This window comes from Mercenaria mercenaria, chromosome 2 (assembly GCF_021730395.1).
Source record: "Mercenaria mercenaria strain notata chromosome 2, MADL_Memer_1, whole genome shotgun sequence".
Classification (NCBI taxonomy): Eukaryota; Metazoa; Mollusca; class Bivalvia; order Venerida; family Veneridae; genus Mercenaria; species Mercenaria mercenaria.
In genome coordinates, this window is record NC_069362.1 from 8244229 (window position 1) to 8265576 (window position 21348).

General features: G+C 34.7%; 1 protein-coding gene across 3 annotated transcripts; it reads right to left on the reverse strand.

The window, feature by feature from the left end:
• Window positions 1-626: 626 nt before the first annotated feature.
• On the reverse strand, window positions 627-21148 carry LOC123563125 (organic cation transporter protein-like). 3 transcript variants are annotated; one of them, XR_006688749.2, is made up of 9 exons: window positions 20794-21148; window positions 19705-20126; window positions 19203-19421; window positions 18675-18809; window positions 18025-18107; window positions 17339-17456; window positions 16196-16268; window positions 14040-14237; window positions 627-1230 (listed from the first exon to the last, which is right to left on the reverse strand). XR_006688749.2 is itself a non-coding variant. In XM_045355724.2 (9 exons), exons 1-8 carry the CDS (start codon window positions 21124-21126, stop codon window positions 14097-14099), a joined length of 1524 nt encoding a protein of 507 aa, XP_045211659.2. In that variant the 5' UTR covers window positions 21127-21148; the 3' UTR covers window positions 627-1230; window positions 14066-14096. The 3 variants fall into 3 exon arrangements, 2 of the variants coding, with proteins under 2 accessions (XP_045211659.2, XP_045211660.2); XM_045355724.2 differs by having other exon boundaries at window positions 14066-14237; XM_045355725.2 differs by lacking the exon at window positions 627-1230 and having other exon boundaries at window positions 12983-14237.
• Window positions 21149-21348: the final 200 nt, after the last annotated feature.

The following is a 21348-nucleotide window of genomic DNA, read 5'->3' on the forward strand; positions in this document are numbered from 1 at the left end:
GGTGAAAATACAGTATGGCTAGGTGAGGTATCATGCCGCGTGTCTACAGCATCATATTCTAGTATCATGGCAGTTAGGCTTATGCGTATCTACAATATGCGTCGTCGTGTCTAATGTTCGAAATTTGAAAAAGACGCTTAACCTAAGCACACACATGCACAAACACAAACTCCATGATACGCACGCATAAACACACCATCCACGGTCCCAGAAGACCAGAAAATATAACAACCAAGTTACAGTAACGGTTAATACAGATCTTCTATGTAAAAAAATCTCATCACTAGGTTGCTCCGAGACTAGACTGTTCATGTTATGCCTTTTTTGACGATGTTGTGCATATGAGGAGTTCACCTGGCGGGAATAACTTTTATTTATACTGTTCAGTTATTTCTGAACATGGTAGGGGTTAAGAATGAGGTTGTTGCGCACCAGTTTCTGGTTTGAGCCCGCCAGTGGTGTTTTTTTTAACGGCCCGTTCTGCGTACATTTTGGACTAAAACAACGTTTTAACTTTATCAGTAAAGGTGTCGGACACACTTTCAACTGATTATACTTAAGTTCGGAATGCTATTGATCGAAATGGTGATTTGTATTACGATATACGAGCGTAAAAAGTAGGACATCTTTATTGATCTTTTGTTATTATATTATTGATCAATATCAGCTTTCTGGAAACCTTTCTAACCCGTTTTCTAAACTAAATTAGGCAAAGACATACTAAGGTTTAACTTTGAAATTGTAAATTATGATATTGTCAAGTAAATGTGTGTCTTTTACAAAAAGCAATACATAATAATTTAACAATTTGAAAACAGTTTTTTTTAAGAATTTCATGTTACCTAGACGTTTGACCGTAAATTTACGAGTTATCCTTAGTTTCAAGAAATAACTGAAAATCTTTAGTAATTTAACAAATATATAACTAAGTATTTAGATTTTCTACTGTTAAATTGTAACCCCCTTTTTAAGGATTGTCATTTCGAAAAATGATAATTTCTTAAGATAAGGATTTCGTTATAACACATGTACAACTACGAAAATATGCGCGGTTGGGGAATAACTATCACTAAACAAGAACTTGATGACATTATGGCGTCGTTTGTGTACCAGTCTTGATTTTGTCATGAAGGACACTACTCTTGGTCTCGGGTAAGAATACTGTTCCAATTACACATAACACAGCGATGCTATCGTATACATAAACAGCAAACCACGAAAATATGTGTTCTGAAAGAAAACAGAAGAACATATTATATATTGTTGTATCATTATTTATCTTAATTTTTAGCGAGCTTTGCCGTAACATTTTGTGTACGAAATATCTAACTTATATTCACTGTCTGTATGTGTGATGCTACACCAAAGTATGGAATCGTCTTCATAATCATTAACGTCAATTTTTTAAACACCTGGATTTCTTTTAAAAAAGCAGCAGGAGTGATGATTGCTGCTAGAAAACATAGGTTCGCCTTGCCTGCCACACGTTATTGGATGCAAGTGTTTATTTTTTACATATACATGTACACATTTTGATTAGTATGATACTGAACAGATGATGTTTATGTAAATATATACAATATATATGTTTATTTCTGGGGAATAATTATCACTGTCACTTGAGTACACATGAACTTACAAAATATATTTATATGGACAATGTATTTGTAGAATTAAAGAGATATATGTTTTTGTGTAAAACGAAACAAAGAACTCTTACCGGTGTAAAATAGTCTTAGTCTAGCTTTGAAAATTCGCTGCCTAATTAATTCCAATGAGTTTGACAAAGATAGGTGGGCAATTGTAAAATATGACACAAAACTACATTTAGTCCCGTACATGTACTGGGATCAAAGAATGCATGAAAATACTTTTTACTCTGAATATTTTATGTTAATTTTGATATTTAGAACTATAAAAAAATATACTTTATATCGCTAGATAATGTAGTTGCTTACTTATATATATCAAAATGTACATATCAAACTGGTAAAATAAACCCTTTTTCTTGGATATAAAAAATACTGTGTGTTTTTTAAGTCTAAAATTACATTAAGATAAACTAAAAAATGTAAGCTATTATTATGCATATGAATGTTGTTTTTTGTAAGGCCAATTGAAGATGGCTCTCCGACCCCCAAGAAGTCAGATGGACGCGGAAAATAAATGAATAAATGGGATTACCCATTTGGGGCCCGAAGGTATAAAAAAAGAAGCTGGCGCACATTTTTACAGATAAAAGTGAAACCGAAATACGTTGAAAAGTGTTGAATATCAGCATTTTCCTTCTTCAATATAAAATACTTTGGAGGGTCATGTACTTCACACCTTCAAAAGAAACTGGGAGAAACGAACTTGAGATTGTAGCAGCTAAAACTTTAACTTAACACGAAATACAAAAAAATGCAACGGTTCAACTAACTTAAATTTACCCTGATAACAAGGTATACTACTTCCTTAACATCATGTGTAGATAAGAAAATGAATTTGTTGATCTTGTAATTTGTATCTCGTCTTTCCGCTGTTGCGAAAATTCCGGCTTCTGCTTTATTTCATTACAATAACAACAAAAAATGTGTTTTATCCACTAAGAAATATTCTTATGAATAAAGAAAGAGTCAGACACGACTTTTTGGGTTATAACTTTTATAGGGAGTACATTTTAAAATAAAAAGGATATATACTGTTTGGAAGAACTAATAAGATACCATAATAAATACAAGTGTATGATAACAGGCTATTTTCTAACACTAGGAAACTATTTGTGTTACAGATATTTGGTCCTTGCGTACACAATTTAAGAAAATATATAAATACGCTAGAAAAATACATTTGCCCAAGGACTCGGTATTCTGTATATCTTTCACGTGCAAAATTCAACAAAAACAAGACTATGTTTACATTGACACAAATTTTAATCTCTTCAGCATTAGCTGGTTCTTGAATACAGTAAAGTTAAACATTATAAGAAGCAGAATGATGCAGGTGACTGAACACTACACATACAGTAAAACATAGATAATAAAGATAGAAGATATACACTGTAAAATAAAAACAGAGAAGAAGACTAAATGGGATCATAAATTATTTATATTTGTTTTGTTTTGTTGGATTTAACGTCGCACCAACACATGATAGGTCATATAGCGACTTTCCAGCTTTAATGGTGGAGGAAGACCCCGGGTGCCCCTCCGTGCATTATTTCATCACGAGCGGGCACCTGGGTAGAACCACCGACCTTCCGTAAGTAAATTATTTATACATATAAAACATTTTTCAAAAGGAAAAGAGTCTGAAAAAAACACAAACTTCGAAATTTAAATGACAATCTCTTAAACAACCCTGTTGTCGAGTTATATGACGCTTAACAGGATTTAACCTTGGTGTTTCACATCTACACTTTATTTCAAAATAAAAATATAAGATGATTATTTTGGTTTCACATCTCATTTTACATCGACATAGAAATACGAGGTATGAAATAAAAAAAAAACACCACTCAGGCTCAAAATCTTTATCAGTCGCCATTTACGATCAAGCAAATGCAAGAGAGTTGTTTAAATTATTTCTATCGCAAAGAGCCCAAGAACATAATTGGAGCTTTCAACAGGATACAGCGCATGTATGTTATTGCTGTGAATTAGAATGAATGAATGAATGAGTTGGGTTTTACGGCGAATCGACACAAAAAGGTCATATATCACCGAGAAAATGTTAAATGGATTACGTTAATTGCAAAGCATAAATAAAACCATTGAAGTAAAAGCGTAAATACATACATAGTGTAAAAAATCAAATGCAAACATTAAAAAGTATAAAAGCGGTGAATAAAAATCAAATAAGGTTCAGATTTTATGATATATACCTATTTCTTTCAAAAACTGTAAAATTTTGTCGGCTGAAATTTGCTCGTACAGCTCTTTTAGAGATTCAACATTATAGTATGAGTTGCGCTGTGGATCAATGTCTATACAGTCGATTAAAATATGTTTAATAGTAAGTGGTGTTTGACATGGTATACATTCAGGTTGATCTTCATTGTTGAGCAAATACGAATCAACCGAGTATGACCTATTCGACAACGAGAAAGAACAACTTCCTCCCTGCGAACAGATCTATTTCCTTGGTGCCATTCACCTAAAGTAGGTTTAATTTCACGAAGTTTATTGAACGAAGCATTGTTCCATGAGGACTGCCATTTAGTTAAAATGTATTTGTTGATATTTGACCTAAAATCAGTATATGGTAATTTCAATTTAGATTGATTTAATGAAAGTGAATTCTTTGCTGCAGTATCAGCATCTTCATTTCCATAAATACCAACATGACTAGGAATCCAACAGAATATGATGGACTTTTTAAAAGATAGTTCATGAATCCTGAGAAGAATGTTTTGAATGAGAGGATTTTCTGTATTACGGTTGTGTATTGATTGTAATACAGAAAGTGAGTCGGAAAAGATGATAAACTTTTCTTCATTATATTCTGAAATAAAATTAAGGGCCAAATCAATTGCTTTTGCTTCTGCTGACAAGATTGTAGCGTTATTTGGTAAACGTAATTTTGATTGATGCAGATGGCTAACGGCGGCACATCCAACCTTTGAATCATCTTTTGAACCATCTGTATAAATAGGAAAATGATCTTTGTAAGCCGATTTGATTTCGTTATATTTGGACTTGAATATTTCAGGTTTTTTTTCAGCCTTTTTCAATGCGGTTTTCATATCAAAAAGAACTGTTGGAGAATTAAGAATCCATGGTGGTGTATTCAGAACTAAATTATCTTTTACATCATCAAATTCAAAATCTGTTTCCTTCATAGAATTATCAATGCGAAATCCAAAAGGTTTAATTTGTTTTGGTTTTCTGTCATACGAATCGTGGTATTTGGGTTTAAATATGATTTTATGAGCAGGGTTGGATTTGTTGGCAGCTACCCTCAGAGCATATTGCAATGACAGTTTTTCACGTCTCGTATAAAGGGAGGGTTCGTTTGCTTCAACATACAAGCTTTCAACAGGCGATGTTCTAAATGCGCCAAGAGAAATACAAAGACCTTGATTATGAATAGTATCCAGCATCTGTAAATACGATTTTCTGGCTGAACCATAAACAACACAACCGTAATCTAGCTTGGATCGAATCAAAGCTCTATACAGTCTTAACAAAACCTTGCGATCTGCTCCCCAATCAGTATTTGAAATTACCTTTAAAAGATTCAACGATTTCAAACATTTGGCTTTCAGGTATTTTATGTGTGGTATAAAAGAAAGCTTTTTATCAAAAATACACCAAGAAATTTTGCTTCGTCAACAACGGGTATTTTTGTACCATTAGAAACAGCTCAGGGTCACAATGTTGTTTCCGTAATTGACAAAAGTGGACACACTGAGTTTTTGTTTGGGGAAAATTTAAAACCATTTTCCATGGCCCAAGTTTGAACTTCGTTCAAACACTGCTGTAATTGGCGTTCAATCGTACGCTATTTTTTGAACGATAACATATTAGAAAGTTATCACATATAATGAACAATCCATCCCTGGTGACAAACATTTCACAATATTATTAATTTTGATGCTAAAAAGTGTGACAGATAAAATAGAACCTTGTGGAACTCCCTGTTCTTGCTCAAAAGAGTCAGAAAGGGTAGAACCAACACGTACTTTAAAATTGCGATCTGATAAAAATTGCGATATAAATGTTGGAAGACGACCTTTTAAAACCTAAGTCGTTAAGATCATTCATAATACCATATTTCCATGTAGTGTCATAGGCTTTTTCTAAATCGAAAATACAGACACTAAATGCTCTTTTTTAACAAATGCATCACGAATAAAATTTTCCAGTCGAACAAGATGATCAGTTGTGCTGCGCTGCTGCGAAAAACCGCTTTGAAAGTTTGTAATTAGGCCTTGAGATTCAAGATACCAAACTAGTTTAGAATTGATCATACGTTCTAGCGTTTTACATAAAACAACTGGTAAGTGCAATCGGTCTATAATTACTGGGGTTAGTGCTATCTTTCCCGGGTTTTGGTATTGGAATAACTATAGCTTCTCTCCAGGAATCTGGAAAAATGCCAGTTTTCCATGTTAATTATAAATTTCAAGTAGGAGGTCTAATGATTCTTGTGGTAAATGTTTTAAAAGTTGATAATGAATTTGGTCCGGACCAGCTGCGGTATCGTGACATTTATCTAAAGCGTCAAGCAATTCTGTGAGTGAAAAAGATTTATTATAATCTTCATCATTATTTGAATCAAAATTTAAAGGTTTGCTTTCTTTAGTCGATTTTATGTTTTAAAACCTTTTATCATAATTGTTCGATGAAGAGTTTTTTGAAAAAGTTTTACCAAGTGTATTGGCAATGTCCTCCTTGCTAGATGCAATAGACTGGTCTGACTTTGTAAGATGGAAACATTTGAAGATTTTCCTTTTCCATGTATTTTGCGAATCATTCCCAGACTTTTTTAACCGATGACCTAGAATTAAGTTTTGAAACGTATGAATGCCATGATTTTTCTTTGCTTGTTTATAGTTCTGCGAGCTTTTGCTCTCAGAACCCTAACTGATTGTAAGTTTTCTTTCGTCGGCCGTATATTGAACTTTTTAATGGCCGCTCTACGTTTTCGAACAGCAGTCTTACAATCATCATTATACCAAGGCTTATTTTTATGTTTACCATTTCATGAAGTTTTAGGAATGGACTTGTCAGCAATATCGGACAGAAGAACTGAAAAACCGATCAACAGGATCATAAAAATTAGTAAAATCTCAAAGTCAAATCATTTATACATAGCGTTTTCAAATTGCTTCCAATCAGCTTTATTAAATTGAAATATGAAGGGTGGTCTGATGGCAGATTAGAAGTATTTGAAATAATAATTGGGAAAAAGGTCACTACCATGCAAATCATCCAGTACTTTCCATTCAAAATCAAGAAGATGTTCGGTTGACAAATTGTCAAATCAAGCGAAGAAAAGTTACCTGTTGCAGGATGAAGAACGTTTTGGGTTGATCATTTAATAAACAGGGGGCATTCTTTCATAAAAGTTTCAATAATTTGACTTTAGTGTTTGCTGTCAGAACAGCCCCAGAATTCATGATGACCATTAAAATCTCCCATAAGCAAAAATGGTTGTGGTAATTGTTTATAAGATCATCAAGTTCTTCAAGATTTAGTTTATATTTGGGAGGTATGTAAATCGAACAGATAGTAATCGGTCGATGTAATGTTACGTTTATTGCAACTGATTGGATACTTGTATTTAGAACAATTTGTCTGTGCGGACATGCATTATTAATAATAATAGATGTACCACCAGACGCCCTATCAGTGTTAGTGTTTATGAAGTTATACACTGAATAATTTGTGAAAGCTATTTTTCCGTTTCCTTCAAAATGTTTCACTAAGGCACATAAGTGAAGGATTATATTTTGATAAGAGAAGGAGAATTTCATTATAATTTGCTTTAAGTCCACGGCAATTCCATTGGATAATTTTACTTTCCATTTACAATGGCAAATAAAAATTAACGACTGGAAAATTAAATTTTAGTGTTGCATTGACTCAGGAGGGAACCTTTTGATTTTCCCCTCCTTTGTGCTGGTTAAACTGGGCGGGGCAGATAATGGCGGATCGTCATCATCTTCCCCTGTTAACCGGTTCATATCATGATGGGAACCGGTTATGGGTTTGTATGGGATCATTTGATCCCTTTCCGAACCCATCAGTTCTCAAGTCAATTTTTGTTTGGGTGTTTGACTCACCCCACGTTGATTAGTGTTTGATGAAACGTTTTGTCGTGACGACGGCGTACCTGAATACTTAGGAACATTTTGTATGCTGGTGCAGTGTTGGTTTTTGAAACTGTCTTTTGAAGTTGAGATGCCTCTGAAGGTTTTGCTGGTACTTTAGGCTTTTCATTTGGTACAGAAGTTTGAGTTGGATTTTGTTGAGCAGTCACTGAATCTGTTTGAGTACAGGCATCAATGCACTGTGTTGATTTGCTAGAGGGCAGATTTAGTTATTGATGAATAAGTTTGTGCGAGTGTTGGAGATGTAAATTTGGCATTGGCAATTTGTGTTGCTTCTGGAAATCCAATGCCCTGTGTGAATTTGACATGAAGAACCTCTTTTTCGATTTTCCATGTCTTGCAATCACGAGACTTGGCTGAATGTGGCTCGTTGCAGTTCACACAACGCAATGGACGACTACAAGTGTCGTGGTCATGAGAATGTCCATCCTGTCCGCATTTTGGGCAAGTGTAATCGCCTTTGCAGTTTTTCTCATTGTGCCCAAACTTAAAGCAATAATAGCATTGAAGAGGATTAGGAATATATGTTGTAACTTTTGTGATGAGGTATCCAACTTTTACGACTGAAGGAAGAAACGGAGTGCCAAATGTAAGAATAAAAGTATTTGTGTGAATTTCTTTTCCTAATCGCTTGATTTTTTTATACGTCTAGCAGCAGTGACATGTTTATCTGAAAGGCCTTGCATAATCTCCGTCTCCGAAACCCCTGCAAAGGGCAGGACAAACGAAGACCCCCCTTGAGGTGTTCAAAGTACGGTGTGCAATGCACTTACATGGCCGGTTGTAAAATGAAGTTACGGAAAGTAAATTTCGTGAATGTGAGGCTTTCTCAACTTCAACAAGCAGATCACCAGTTCGCAGTTTTTTGACTGATTTCGGTACACCAGCAATACCTTCGATGGTTTTTTCAATTATAAATGGCGAAAGGCTTGACATTTTGAATGTTTCGTCTGTTGACTGGATCAAAAGAAATCGCGGAAATGCCATGTTGGAAGTGTATGGTCGGTGAGGATTCTCACCTTCCGTGCCGTCAGAATCTGTTCGGTATGCGGTCGTTTTTTATTTTTGGGTTTTTCCCTATTAAATGTTTAAAATTCGTCACTCACAGCCCCCACCCGCCGCCCGGGGTCCAACAAGGGAACATGAAAACAGAGCGGATATCCAGCTCATACATTTAGGGATACTGTAGTGATATACTCGGCCAGGTATTTTTCAATCTTGTTCATATCACCAGTTAATGCGAAAGCAAACATGGGATTCAAGGGATTGTTACTCTACCCAACCGATTGGCCCTAAGCCACCGCCTTCTGGAAACATAGATTGAAGTACATATGAAAATATATTGTTAAATACATTTGTGTGAACGTAATATGAAGTTTATTGAGCGCAGTAAAATGTGACAATACAGCAGAGTAAAGACAGGTTTTGTGTAACGTATTTTGTTCCAAAGTTGTGTTTGTGAAAATATAAAAATTATCACATAAAGATGCAGTTTTAAATAAGCAATAGAAAACGTAAACGTAAAGGTGAGATTTCCTAGGGCTTGGCATGACTAGCCGATTGATCGTATCGGGCCAATACGACCGCCAGAACGTCTACACCGAATTAGAGGCCAAAGATGTGTATTGGCACCCACATCCCGGGAAGAAGATACGCACATGCAAACAAGTACGCATCATCTCCCCGGGATGCCATGGGGCACCTCAACATCCAGGACCCTCCTCTCCGGCTTACGGGCCGCCACCCACGGCAAACAGGTGGCTCCATTTTCGGGGGAGTCGTACCCCTCTGCATGGAGATACAGCCAGCATTTTCTATTCCCCCGCCGGCAAGGGGCTTGCTGTGAATTAGAAGGCTGACTTATCTTGTCGGTAGCTGCGCTGATCGAAGATGTACCTTTGACATAAATAGGTACGACTTCAAAACTATCAGTATTTTCAAAGATATTTCGCGTTACGACCAAAGCTATTACAAGTAAGATGTTTATAAATCCCATTACATAAAACGTAATGCTTGGTACTGTGGAAACTGTGACGCCATAAATACTCAAGTATGCTATTGAGCCGATGAATTTCCCCGCAATTTCGATTACAGAATAAATCGAGAATATTTTCCCCAGCTCATCATCTTCCACACATTTACTTAATACTGAGCGTACACACATTAAAAACGAATTTCCTGACCAAACAATATTTAAGACGAATATCATCCAAGTTTGAGTACTTACAGCAATGCAAATACACCGCACAATTTTACACAAAAGTCCAATAACGATAATTTTAAAGTCAGATAATTTCAAACTTTTCAACAGGAAAGGTAAAATCAACACTAGGGTTACGCCAATTGAAATGTTTTCGGACGCTACAAAGAAAGAATATAAAGAGTTTGACCAATTAAAAGGACCTCTAGCCACAAAAAGAAGCAATACGTCAATCGATCCAGAAATATCACATGTGTTGATAAATGTGAGTAATAAAAGAATAACAATAAGACATTTGTTTCCTTTAGTTCTCTTTTTCGTAGCAACGGTCCAGTAAGATTTAAATCCGTTGAAAAACATACAGCATGAGAATGAATTTTGATTTTCCATGTCTCCAGATGCGCTGTAATGTTCGTTCCCATTTTCTTGCAAATTTAGCTGTTTTTCAGCGTTAGGTCTCTTTAAATTACCATGTTCCTTGGAAAAGTATTTTCCAGTTTTGTAGCTTTTGGTACGTTCTATATCTGCAGAACATGATTCTTTTCCCGCCAATTCTACAGAATCCAATTCGTTCTTATTTTTGGTATCTTTTACGAAAACCAGAATAATAAGTACACATAAAAGGTTAAGTCCAATAACAGTTGCAAATGAAGCTAACAAACTCCACTCAGAAATACCAGCCAACAATGCACCAAAGCATTGACCGAAAAAGTTCATAGAAAATAATATTCCAGTGTGTTTAGTAACGTTCCTGTCATTCGAAAATTCGGATATGAAACAGTTAACTATCGTAAAAAGAACCACACCTTTTCCGGAAAACCCTTGCATAAGAGAACCTGCAAGTATAACCCAAACACATATAGATTTAACTTTGAGATACATGCTACACATGTATATCACAACAGCTAGATTTGTCCCTACGCATGAAAATACCATAGGTAATCTTCGGCCGTGTTTGTCACTCCAGGCTCCAAGGTATAAGCCCGTTACAACGGCAGGAATATTCGCAGCTAAACGATACAAAAAGAAATATACACTAGCTTCTTTCTGAACATCGTCGGCTATCTCTTGGTAATGACGGCTGAGACATTCTGTTTCGTTGCCTGAATATTGCTTTAGGCAAACAACTTGCAGTAAATACGGTCGAACAGTTGTGTCTAGCATAGATTCCCCACTTTTATAGAAAAAGAAAATTACTCCAATAAATAAAAGCTGCATTCCAGACGTCTGATATTGTGCGAACATGGTAGCAAATCTAGAAATGTCAGTTCTTGTTTAATACGTCTTGCAAGAGGAAATTATTTTCCCTTAATAAACGAAAATGATGTACACACTATACACTCTCATATTTATATTAAATTCTAATTTATACTTACAGTATACAAAAATTCATCATTTCTTTGCAAAACACATGTTCGCAATTTTAAACAAGATTGAAATTAATAACGCCAGTCAAAATTGAAATTTTCCTAAAGGAAGGGATATTCAGGTGTTCATGTATATAGCAGTGATAAAATAAGATCCTTATAATCATGGTAGTTAAAGATAGTTCTCCCGTACTAGAAGAGTATGAATGTCACCCTGTGTAACCCTTTTATGTAAAACAAACCATAACAAAAGGCATAATATATATTAAACAGAGGATAATATTATGACAAATATGGTTACAATCCATCAAGCGTTATTTACGAAATGTTAAGATATTACTGTGTTTGCTGATTTCCGAATGCATCAAAACATGTAGATGCTTGCTTCTGTGTGTTTTGTTTTTATAATTCTTCGATCCACGCGTTTTATTCGTGCAAGTTTTAAATTCTATGCGCGTTCGGTCTAACCATTTTCTCCTGTGATACCGTTGTATGTGTTGCACAGGGGTGAGAATACACAGTAGCAGAAATATCATTAAAAGGTTGTCAATTTTTCATTTATTGTCATTGTTTTCATAAAGCATTTCATCTCATTTTGTTACCAGATGAAGATGTACGAGAGAGGTTCCAAGATGAAGGTTGAAGTAGGTTGACATGGTGGTAGGATTAGTTAATTCGTGAACTGTATTGTTCTATAGCCATTTACTAAGACGATACCATATGGAGAAAAGGTCGGATTATTAATAAAAAAACACATTCATCACATAAATATCTGCACACTACCTACTATAACCCTGCGCTCTCGTATTGAGCTTCAATCCGTTCTTCTTTTATTTTTGTAATGGACCTTATACATATACGTGTCAGCTCTGTAAATATGGTTTCCTTCGCGTTTTACGGGCTCTGTTGTTTGAATGTTTTCTTGAAAATAAAGATCTCAAGTTCACTCTTGTTGTAACATATTTTCGTAACGCTGAATGGCCCTGTACATCTGAACGACTTTCACGTAATAAATAATCTGATTTGCTACTGATTATGTAATCCACTGATTATGTAATTTATAAATTTTTTAAATTTTCGAAATTTTCGTCGGGGCTTTGACAACTATAAAGAATACATTTTCGCATACTAGAAGTGTACCATAGTTTGCCTCTGGAATATTTCGAACTTGGATGTAGATAAAATATAATGCTTAAAGCAAACAGACTGAAGGAAATAGTAGTAATGTTGTCAGTGTCCTGGTGATAAAAGTTGAATCTTTAGTTTTACTTATTTCTTAGTAAAATGTAAATCAGATGCGCTAATATCGATAAAATTCGTTGGAAGTAAAAACCACAACAAAGTAACATAATAGCAGACTTTGTTTGGTTGACTCTGTTATCAAAGGTAAAATATATGCAACAAACTAGCATCGGCTTGAACAGAATTCTGAAATAGTAAAATTGAATGTTTGCCATTATCCCTAACCGCCTATGGTATACCATTGGTACAGCACCAACTTCTAGTGCTGGAGGTCTTGGGTTCGCTTACCAAAGACGTGAACAATGGTACTAGTAACCTCCTCGCTTGGCGCTCATCCTTAAGAAGATAGTTCTAGGATTGGTCAGCCCGGTTCCAATACAGTATGAAAGGTTGGTGTATCATAGCACATGTCTACGGCGTGATATTTCAGTGTGGCATTTAAGCTTATGTACTGCTACTAGTAGGCACCCTTCTTATATTGAAAAAAACGCTAAACCTGAACAAATACGCATGCACGCACGCACGCACATACTCTAAATGGTCACGGAGGACCAGACAATATGACAACCACGTTAAGGTGACAGTTGTTACAGGTCGTCTATGTACCGAAGTAACCACTTAGGTGTTCGAGACTAGGCCGTTCTTGCCATGCCTTCTGTTGCCATTGCTCTTGCTGGGATTTTGTCTGGTTTTTGACAATTATATTTTAGTCGATATTTTGGTATTGTTTCGTTGTGCCTGGGACTTACGGATATTCCATGAACGGGAAGGGATAGAGACTTGTGGATAGTCTCAAAACTAAATACATACGTGAAATAGTGATAATATTCTCAAGATTTAATTACACAACGGCGTGGGAAGTAAACCCATTGCTCGCAGGCTCGAATCTCTGGATTCTGGCCTTGTGTAGATGGCATATATCATTTGTAAAAGCTCATATAATTTCATTTTGGATTGATTAAGGATGAAAACAGGGTTTGTATCTGTCTGGACATATTTCTTTCATCCCAGGTCCGAAACTTGTGCCTTTGACTTTGGTAAAGATGTCGGGCATATATGGTGGTTGATTTCTGCCATTTCGAGTTGGCGTGTTGGCGGGGCGAACATACGACAACACGAAAACACGAAAACTCAACAAATACCTCGGCGGGGCGAAAACACAAAAACACGATATATTTCAGCCAGATATTTGTCGTGTTTTCGTGTCGGCGGGGCGAAAAACCGAAAACTCTATAAATAATGTTTTTGTCGCACGACTGCATGATAATTAAAGGGCGTCAACGCGTCATATTTATCCCGCCAACACGAAAACTCGAAAAATAATATAGTAATAAACCTGTTTCATAATACGTTAATATAATTATGTAGATAAGGATTTCGTAATTATAAATGTACAACTAAGAAAATATACGTGGTTTGGGAATAATCATAAATCACCGTCGCTTGAATAAACATGAGCTTGATGACATCATGGCGTCGTTTGTGTATCAGTCTTGATTTTGTCATTAAGGTCACTATCCTTTGTCTCGGGTAAGAAAATTGTTCCAATTACACATAACACAGCAATGCCGCCGCATACATAAAACAATAAACCACGGAAATATGTATTCTGAAAGAAAAAAAGAAGAACATATATATTGTTTCATTATCATTTAAGTTCATTTGAAACGAATTTTGCCTAAATTTGCGCATGGAATGTATGCAACTAATGCTCCGTGTCCAATGGATTTAATGTTTCACCAAAGTATGAAATCCTATTTATAAGCATTAAATATTGAAATTAATTATCATATAACTGAGTTTGTCTTACCCGAAAAATTTCGTCAAAAGAAAGCATGCAGTTGAAGTGACGATAACTGCTAGTACGCAAAAGTTTGCATAGCCTCAAACACGCTATTGGCTTTTACATTATACATGCACACATTTTAATTAGTTTGGTATTGAACAGATGCTGACTATGTAAATATATACAAAATAGACATGTCCATGTACATAAGAGTACATTAGCTGAAATGAGATATCAATTAAATGGAGAAAATATATGTACTTTAAAAGTAAATTTCAATAGTACATATGTTTTACAATTTTATCCAGGTTTATTTTGGTATTCTTAAATGTACATTTATTCAGGTTCTTTTTACTTTACTGAAATATGCATTCTCTTCGACTTGAGTTCGACAGCTCGAACTTTATTTGTTAAATGTAATCACTAACTATCTAATAATTCACGACTTAAAAATTGAGCCAATTACATTAACCATGAACGGAACAGAATGGAACTATCAAGTTTATGAAAGGACATACTGAAACGGAACAAACTAATTTGGAATACCAACCAGTATGCTAGTAAAAACAGAACAAATATAGTTAATTCTAACAACTAAAATCAATGAAAATTAATGACAACCCTATTTCTCAAAGTAAAACATACATGTACTTGCAAAATGGGATATGAGTATATCAATTACGGAAAGACATTGCGGAACAACTAAAGAATTAAGATTGTAACCCCTTCGGGCATACGACGTCGAACCGGCGTTTGGTACTACTTAGATTTAAGTCGCGACGCCCGCGGTTTACTTAAATTAAACGGTGACGTCTGATAGATGCCAGTGGAAGAGGTCTAAGCGACCCTTGATAACATTAATTCAATATTTCACAACAATCAGAAATTTATGTTCAAAGGATGAAGTAGATTCTTGAATTGACACACAAAAGTAAAATGCCAATTTCATTATTACACGCTATTACTACTCAGTATATTATATGAGAAATTTCGTTTTGACTAAATTTTAATCTATGATGTAAGATAATAATCTTAGACGTGAATATTAGATACGACGACTGACCCAGTGTTTACACATTTAGCAACATAAGACACGCGCAACTTGCCGAAATGTGGTAATATGAAACTGTATGGATAATTGCCAAACAAGATTTGTAGAAAGGAAGTACTTAAATTTTCTTGTCATTTTAATTGACTGGACAGGTAATTTTTCCACTGTTTGAAAATTGAAACATTTATATAACTGCTGAGATCAAATTAAAAAAACAATTTAACATACATTATTACAGAACATTCAAATTTTATAAATGTCAGAAGTTGAAAAGATTTTGAGAGATTCAACTAAGCAGAAACCTGATGAAACTTGTAATAAGTTCTTCCGTGACTACGCAGAATTTATGTTAAACGAATATACAATGATGATAGATGGTTGAACATAATTAAGTGTAACATTAACATTATTAACAAAATTAAAAATGATGAGTTTTTTCTTTGATAGAAAACATCGGACGCGGACGAATACCACACAGAATGTGTTGTAATCGATAAAATATCCGTGAAAATAAAGTAATAAATAAATTGTGAATTAATTTTACTTTAACTAGATTTATCATATTCATTCAGCAAAACTAATGATTTTACAGAATAGAATAAAGTTTATTCTAGAATTACTAGCGTTCAGGAAAATGTGTTGTTCTTAAATAGTGTTTCATCTTTTAGCTTGAAATTATTTGTTTTGTTTCCTGCCATTCATTCGTGACAACTAAAACTGAACAGCTTACCAGATAAACAAGTTGTGGTCCCACAATAGCGCCAATTCTCCCAGCTAGGCTTAAGGTTCCAAATCCTATATTCCTAGAAAGGTAATGTGATTTTTAGTTTGTAGTTTCAAACAGCTACAGTACTACAGCCTTACATGGTAACATGACTGGAAAAGTTATTTTTGGCAATTTTATTTGGTAGTTCCAGCTACATTTTATTTTTATGACATGACCTACAGACTTACCAAAATCCCTCACAACCTGAGTTTTAAAAATAATATGTCGAGTTAACACTGGTTGTCAATCTTAAACCTAAATGCAATGTGATAACACGTATTAGTCACGTATTTAACAGCCCTCCAACTGACTTTCATTGTTTTCACATATGTCTAGACATTTGGTGCATACTTTGACGTACATGTAAAAGGGAAGCTTCCCATCATTAGCTTATCAAAATATTTCATCCTCTGCAATTTTGTGAGTTTTGAGTTTTTCCCTTTCAAAGAAAAAAAAATTGGTACAATATGCAGGATACTACTTGCTTTGATCTTTATGTATTTATCTTTTCAAGTCCTTTATCATTAACCAAATAAGACTTTTTAAGTACATCTGCGGTAACTATACAAGCTTTTCTCATGCATAGAGGTAAAAAGTATATTGTTTTCAGTAGATGAAATTTATTCTCTTGGCCTGTTTTCCTAATATTTTATCTTTCATCATTTTCCCGGCTCAAATTTCTTTATTAGAAAATAGTTTTTTGGGTTTTTTTTTCAGACTGTGAATTGATGCAGTTCAGTATACTTATATTTAAAAAAAATACTACTTTCTTCAAGTTTGTGTTTTTTTTGTTTCAGAGCCTGTAGTATATGAACTGGTCATAAGATATTCAGATTTTAAAAATGAAATGAAATCGTTATTACTTCAAAACGCTACGTAGACAAAACCTTGAACATTATATTTCTACTTATGTGTAGTGAATGTTGTCCGCAGGCCACTGTCAACAAACAAGGAAGACAACCAAGATACACTTATTCGAATAGCACATACTTGTAATTAGCTGAGCTAGTGTAATGTATGTGGGTCTATGAGGAGCGGAAAGTTGACAAATACTAGGGGCTGTATGACGCGTGCTTTTGAAAAAAATAGTTCATCCTATTATTTTACCGGACAACTGTTGGATATAATTCTATTGTCATAGTCTGCACTGGTCCCCAAGCGGTTGATATTCCAGCGTTTGCAATAAGTGCAAAAATATTTGTCAGCTCGTCTTTATTTGGCAGATCTGAAACAAAATAAAAAATACAAATAATCGCGTTATACTACTATTTATACGCCCGTCTCTGAAACAGCGGTGCGTATTATGTGAACATCCGTGGCGGGCGGTTGGCGTCCAAAAGCATGTCCGCTCTCTTAAGTCAAACAGTTTTCATCCGATCTTCACCAAACTTGGTGACAATGTTTGTAGGCATAATATCTCGGCCAAGTTTGATAACCAGCAAAATCGCCTTAGGCACTCTTGGATTATGGCCCTTGAATTACTAGGAAAAAAACCTGCAAATTTAGCCTTGTCCGCTCTCTAAGTCGAACAGTTTTCATATGATCTTCCACAAACTTGCAGATAATGTTTGTGGGCATATTATCTCAGCCAAGTTCGATAACCAGCCAAATCGCCCCAGGCACGTTTTGGATTATGGCCCTTGAATTAGACAAAGTTCGATGACGGGCGTATTTTGTGACAGTCTGCCACTCTTGTTTAATGTTTTAGACGCTTTGTAGCTAAAACAAAACAGTTACTTTGTTCACATATTTATTAGTAATTAACCCTAACTGTACAGGGCGGCGATATATACCTAGTGTTTGAACTACTCCAACTGTCAGACCTCCAACTGCAACAACGATGAAACAAATCAGTGCTGAAACACGACGCCCGAATCTGTAAATATACAATTTATTTAATAAAGTTTTCATATTTACAGTACATATACATTTCCACAATTTCGTTTTTTATGCACTTAATGTGACAGGTTGTGGCATTTATCTTTAAAACTCAACCCCTCTTTGGTCATAAAGTTGGACAGTACTATAGCCAAAAGGTAGACAGGTCTTCGATGGAGGGTGGCTCACATAACAATCGTGTATATTGTAAAATGCCTCGAAGAAGTCAACAAATATGAACGTTTTCTTCTGACTGTTTCTAAACATATATCCCCCCTGAAAACGACTGAAGACGCCATGTGTATCTATCAATTATTAAGGAAGGCTTAGCTAAAAAATCCCCTTAATCCAACTGCTAAGGTTTGCTCAACCCGGGGCTAGAGGGCGTGGACGGTAGGATGCATTTCCACTACCGTCCATGAACAGGCTCAATCAAACCGAGCCTGCAACATTTTCGTTTTTGTTGTGTTGAGCGACCTGTGGAGTTTCCACTTTTTCTATTTATGTAAAACAAGGGCAGAATTCAAACAGGATCAGCATAAGGTATCAAAATTTCTATAATTACTTATTTTGTAGCCAAATTGCAATTCCTTTAGTTGGTATGCCTGTTATACTGAATAAAAACAAATTCAGGTAAATATTTCCCGACAGTGTTTGTATTCCAAATGCTATACCGTATGACACTACACCAAGCGCTAACCTATAATAAAAATGTTATATCAAGTAGCACAACAAAATGAAACTGTAATGATATTGGTATACAAGTGTAATACTTCTCTTGCATTGTTACATAACAATAATTATTCGGAGGCGCAAACAATGACGTCGTTACTTTAGTTCTATTCGATGACTCTCAGCATTATGAAAGTTGTTATTGACAGTTTCACTGACCCTGGCTAGAAGCAAAGACATCTTTCATGACTTTTCTGGAGGCAAAGAAAAAAAACTAAAAAGTACTTAAATTTCTTTTAAATTCAATCACAATATTCGCGTCTTAATGATATCTTTCTAAAATTACATCAATATCAATTTTATATGTCCATCAAATTAAACTTATATCATGACATCATTGACAGACTATTTTATTACTAACCAGTTCAGCATAAGTAGCATTGTAACTCGAACTAGAAACCCTGATTTGAATAAATGTAGAAAAGTGTATTTTTTATCTTCAGTTTTTCCTTCTTTCTGCAGAACTTCATCAGAGTTGAACTCGTGCTGTCTGTTATATTTTGCAATATTGTTGATTATGACTTTTGCTTTTTCTGGTTTGTCGTGTGCTATATACCATCGAAAACTTTCTGGAATAATCCTATAATAGACCAAAAACATAAAATCAGTTGTCATAATAGCATCACTATTTCGTCAACAGACACAACACATTGTAAAATATATGCAGTAATGTAAAACATATATAAAAACTTATACATTTTTGAATCCCATTAAAGTATAATAAAGATTTTAGATACAATTGCCTGCTAGGTGGTAAAACTATTTTATTAATGTGTAAGCAAATAAAGCATTTCTCAACGTGTTACTTTTAAGAAGTATCGTTTAAAACAGCAGAACATGTTACATGTAGAATTTATGCATACCACCAAGTAAATAAGCATGGCACTGCCATTACTGCAGTCAGCAGTTGAAAGTTTCTCCAGTCATGAAGTAACCAAGCACACAGCGCAAAGAGACATCCTTCAATTGGCCAAGAAGGGAATCCTACAACCCAGGCACGCCATTTAGCGACGGTAAATTCTGATAAAAGGCAGTATTGCGTTGTTAGAAAAAATCCTCCTCCGAGGCCAGCAAAGAATGTACTGACGGCGAACATTTGCCATGTTGTTGAGAAGTAACCAGTTACATGTGTCACTAAAATTATCAATATAGAAGCAAAGAACGGAGGTTTACGTCCGAATAAATCCGCCAGTTGTCCAGAAATGACATTGCCTACTAGGACGCCGGTAATTTGTATAGAACTGATCGTGCTAGGAATATAATCTATATCACATATGAGATTGAACTGAAAATACAAAAAAAGTAATGTTAATGGAAAAACGAAAATATAAGTAAAATTCATAAAGAATATACCTGAATACTTGTTTCATCTTTTTACAGAGACCACATATAGGAATAGAATTTTTTAGGTTTTTATTTTGGTATTTTAAGCATGTGTATACATATATTTTTACAGTTTACAAGTGTTTTTACTTTGGTTATTCGTTTTATTTTTCTTCAAATATTGGCATTTTAAAATATAATTTTACCCTTATCTTAGAAACATATGTTTTGCTTCTTTTAAATACAATGAAATAATGTAAAATGTAAACATTATTTTTTTTGTTATATTGAGAAAAAATATTCCAAGTTACTGGTTAACCAATGACACCTGTCGCATTATTTTTAAGTCCCTCATCTATAAGATTAACACCGTCCAGGCATAATACGTATCACAAACAAAATGCTGTAGGCTACTTTCATGTATTCGACATATTTCGTGAAAGTTAATGAATAAAAAAAGGAAAATTGCTGCTGAAGTGTCATTCTTGCTTAATATAGATAAAAAAACACTTATGAAAATAATATACATTCAGTAATACTGTTTCTGTTGTTCAGTTCTATTCTGTTACATAATTATACCCTTCAAATAAGTCAGATTTTAAAAACAAAGCATATGTTATTAGGCTTACCTCACTAGAAAGAGTTTTTAAATCGCTATCAAAAACGATATTTTCACATTTCGTTTTGTTCATCCAGCCATTGCATTCTTCTTTTCTGCATGTCAGATCTGATTTATTTACCAGATTTGTACATGATATAAAACTGTTGGTGACATTTCCTTCTATGCAGTACCAGGACGGGGTCTTGGTACTGATGATTAGGTTTGAAAATCCGAAACAGACTATAGTTTTGATGAGATGTACGATGACAGACATGCGAATTTGGTATCTTCCACATCCACCAATATTTTCAATGATTTGATCTGGGTTCATCCCATTGTTCTCTTTCATCTCTTCCTTCATTTTCGTTTTGAATGCTGCAAAAAAAAAAAACTGTCACGAAGAGATTAAAAAATTAAGAGTCAAAAGCGATTTTGTTCTAGCCTAAAAATGTATAAAACCCGTATAAGGTTTATTGAGACTTCAGCTAATGTATTATATCAACGGGTTATGTTTACAACCTTGAAATACAGGATAAAATACAAAACTATTACTAGACTGTGGAATATCTAAATGACTGGCGAA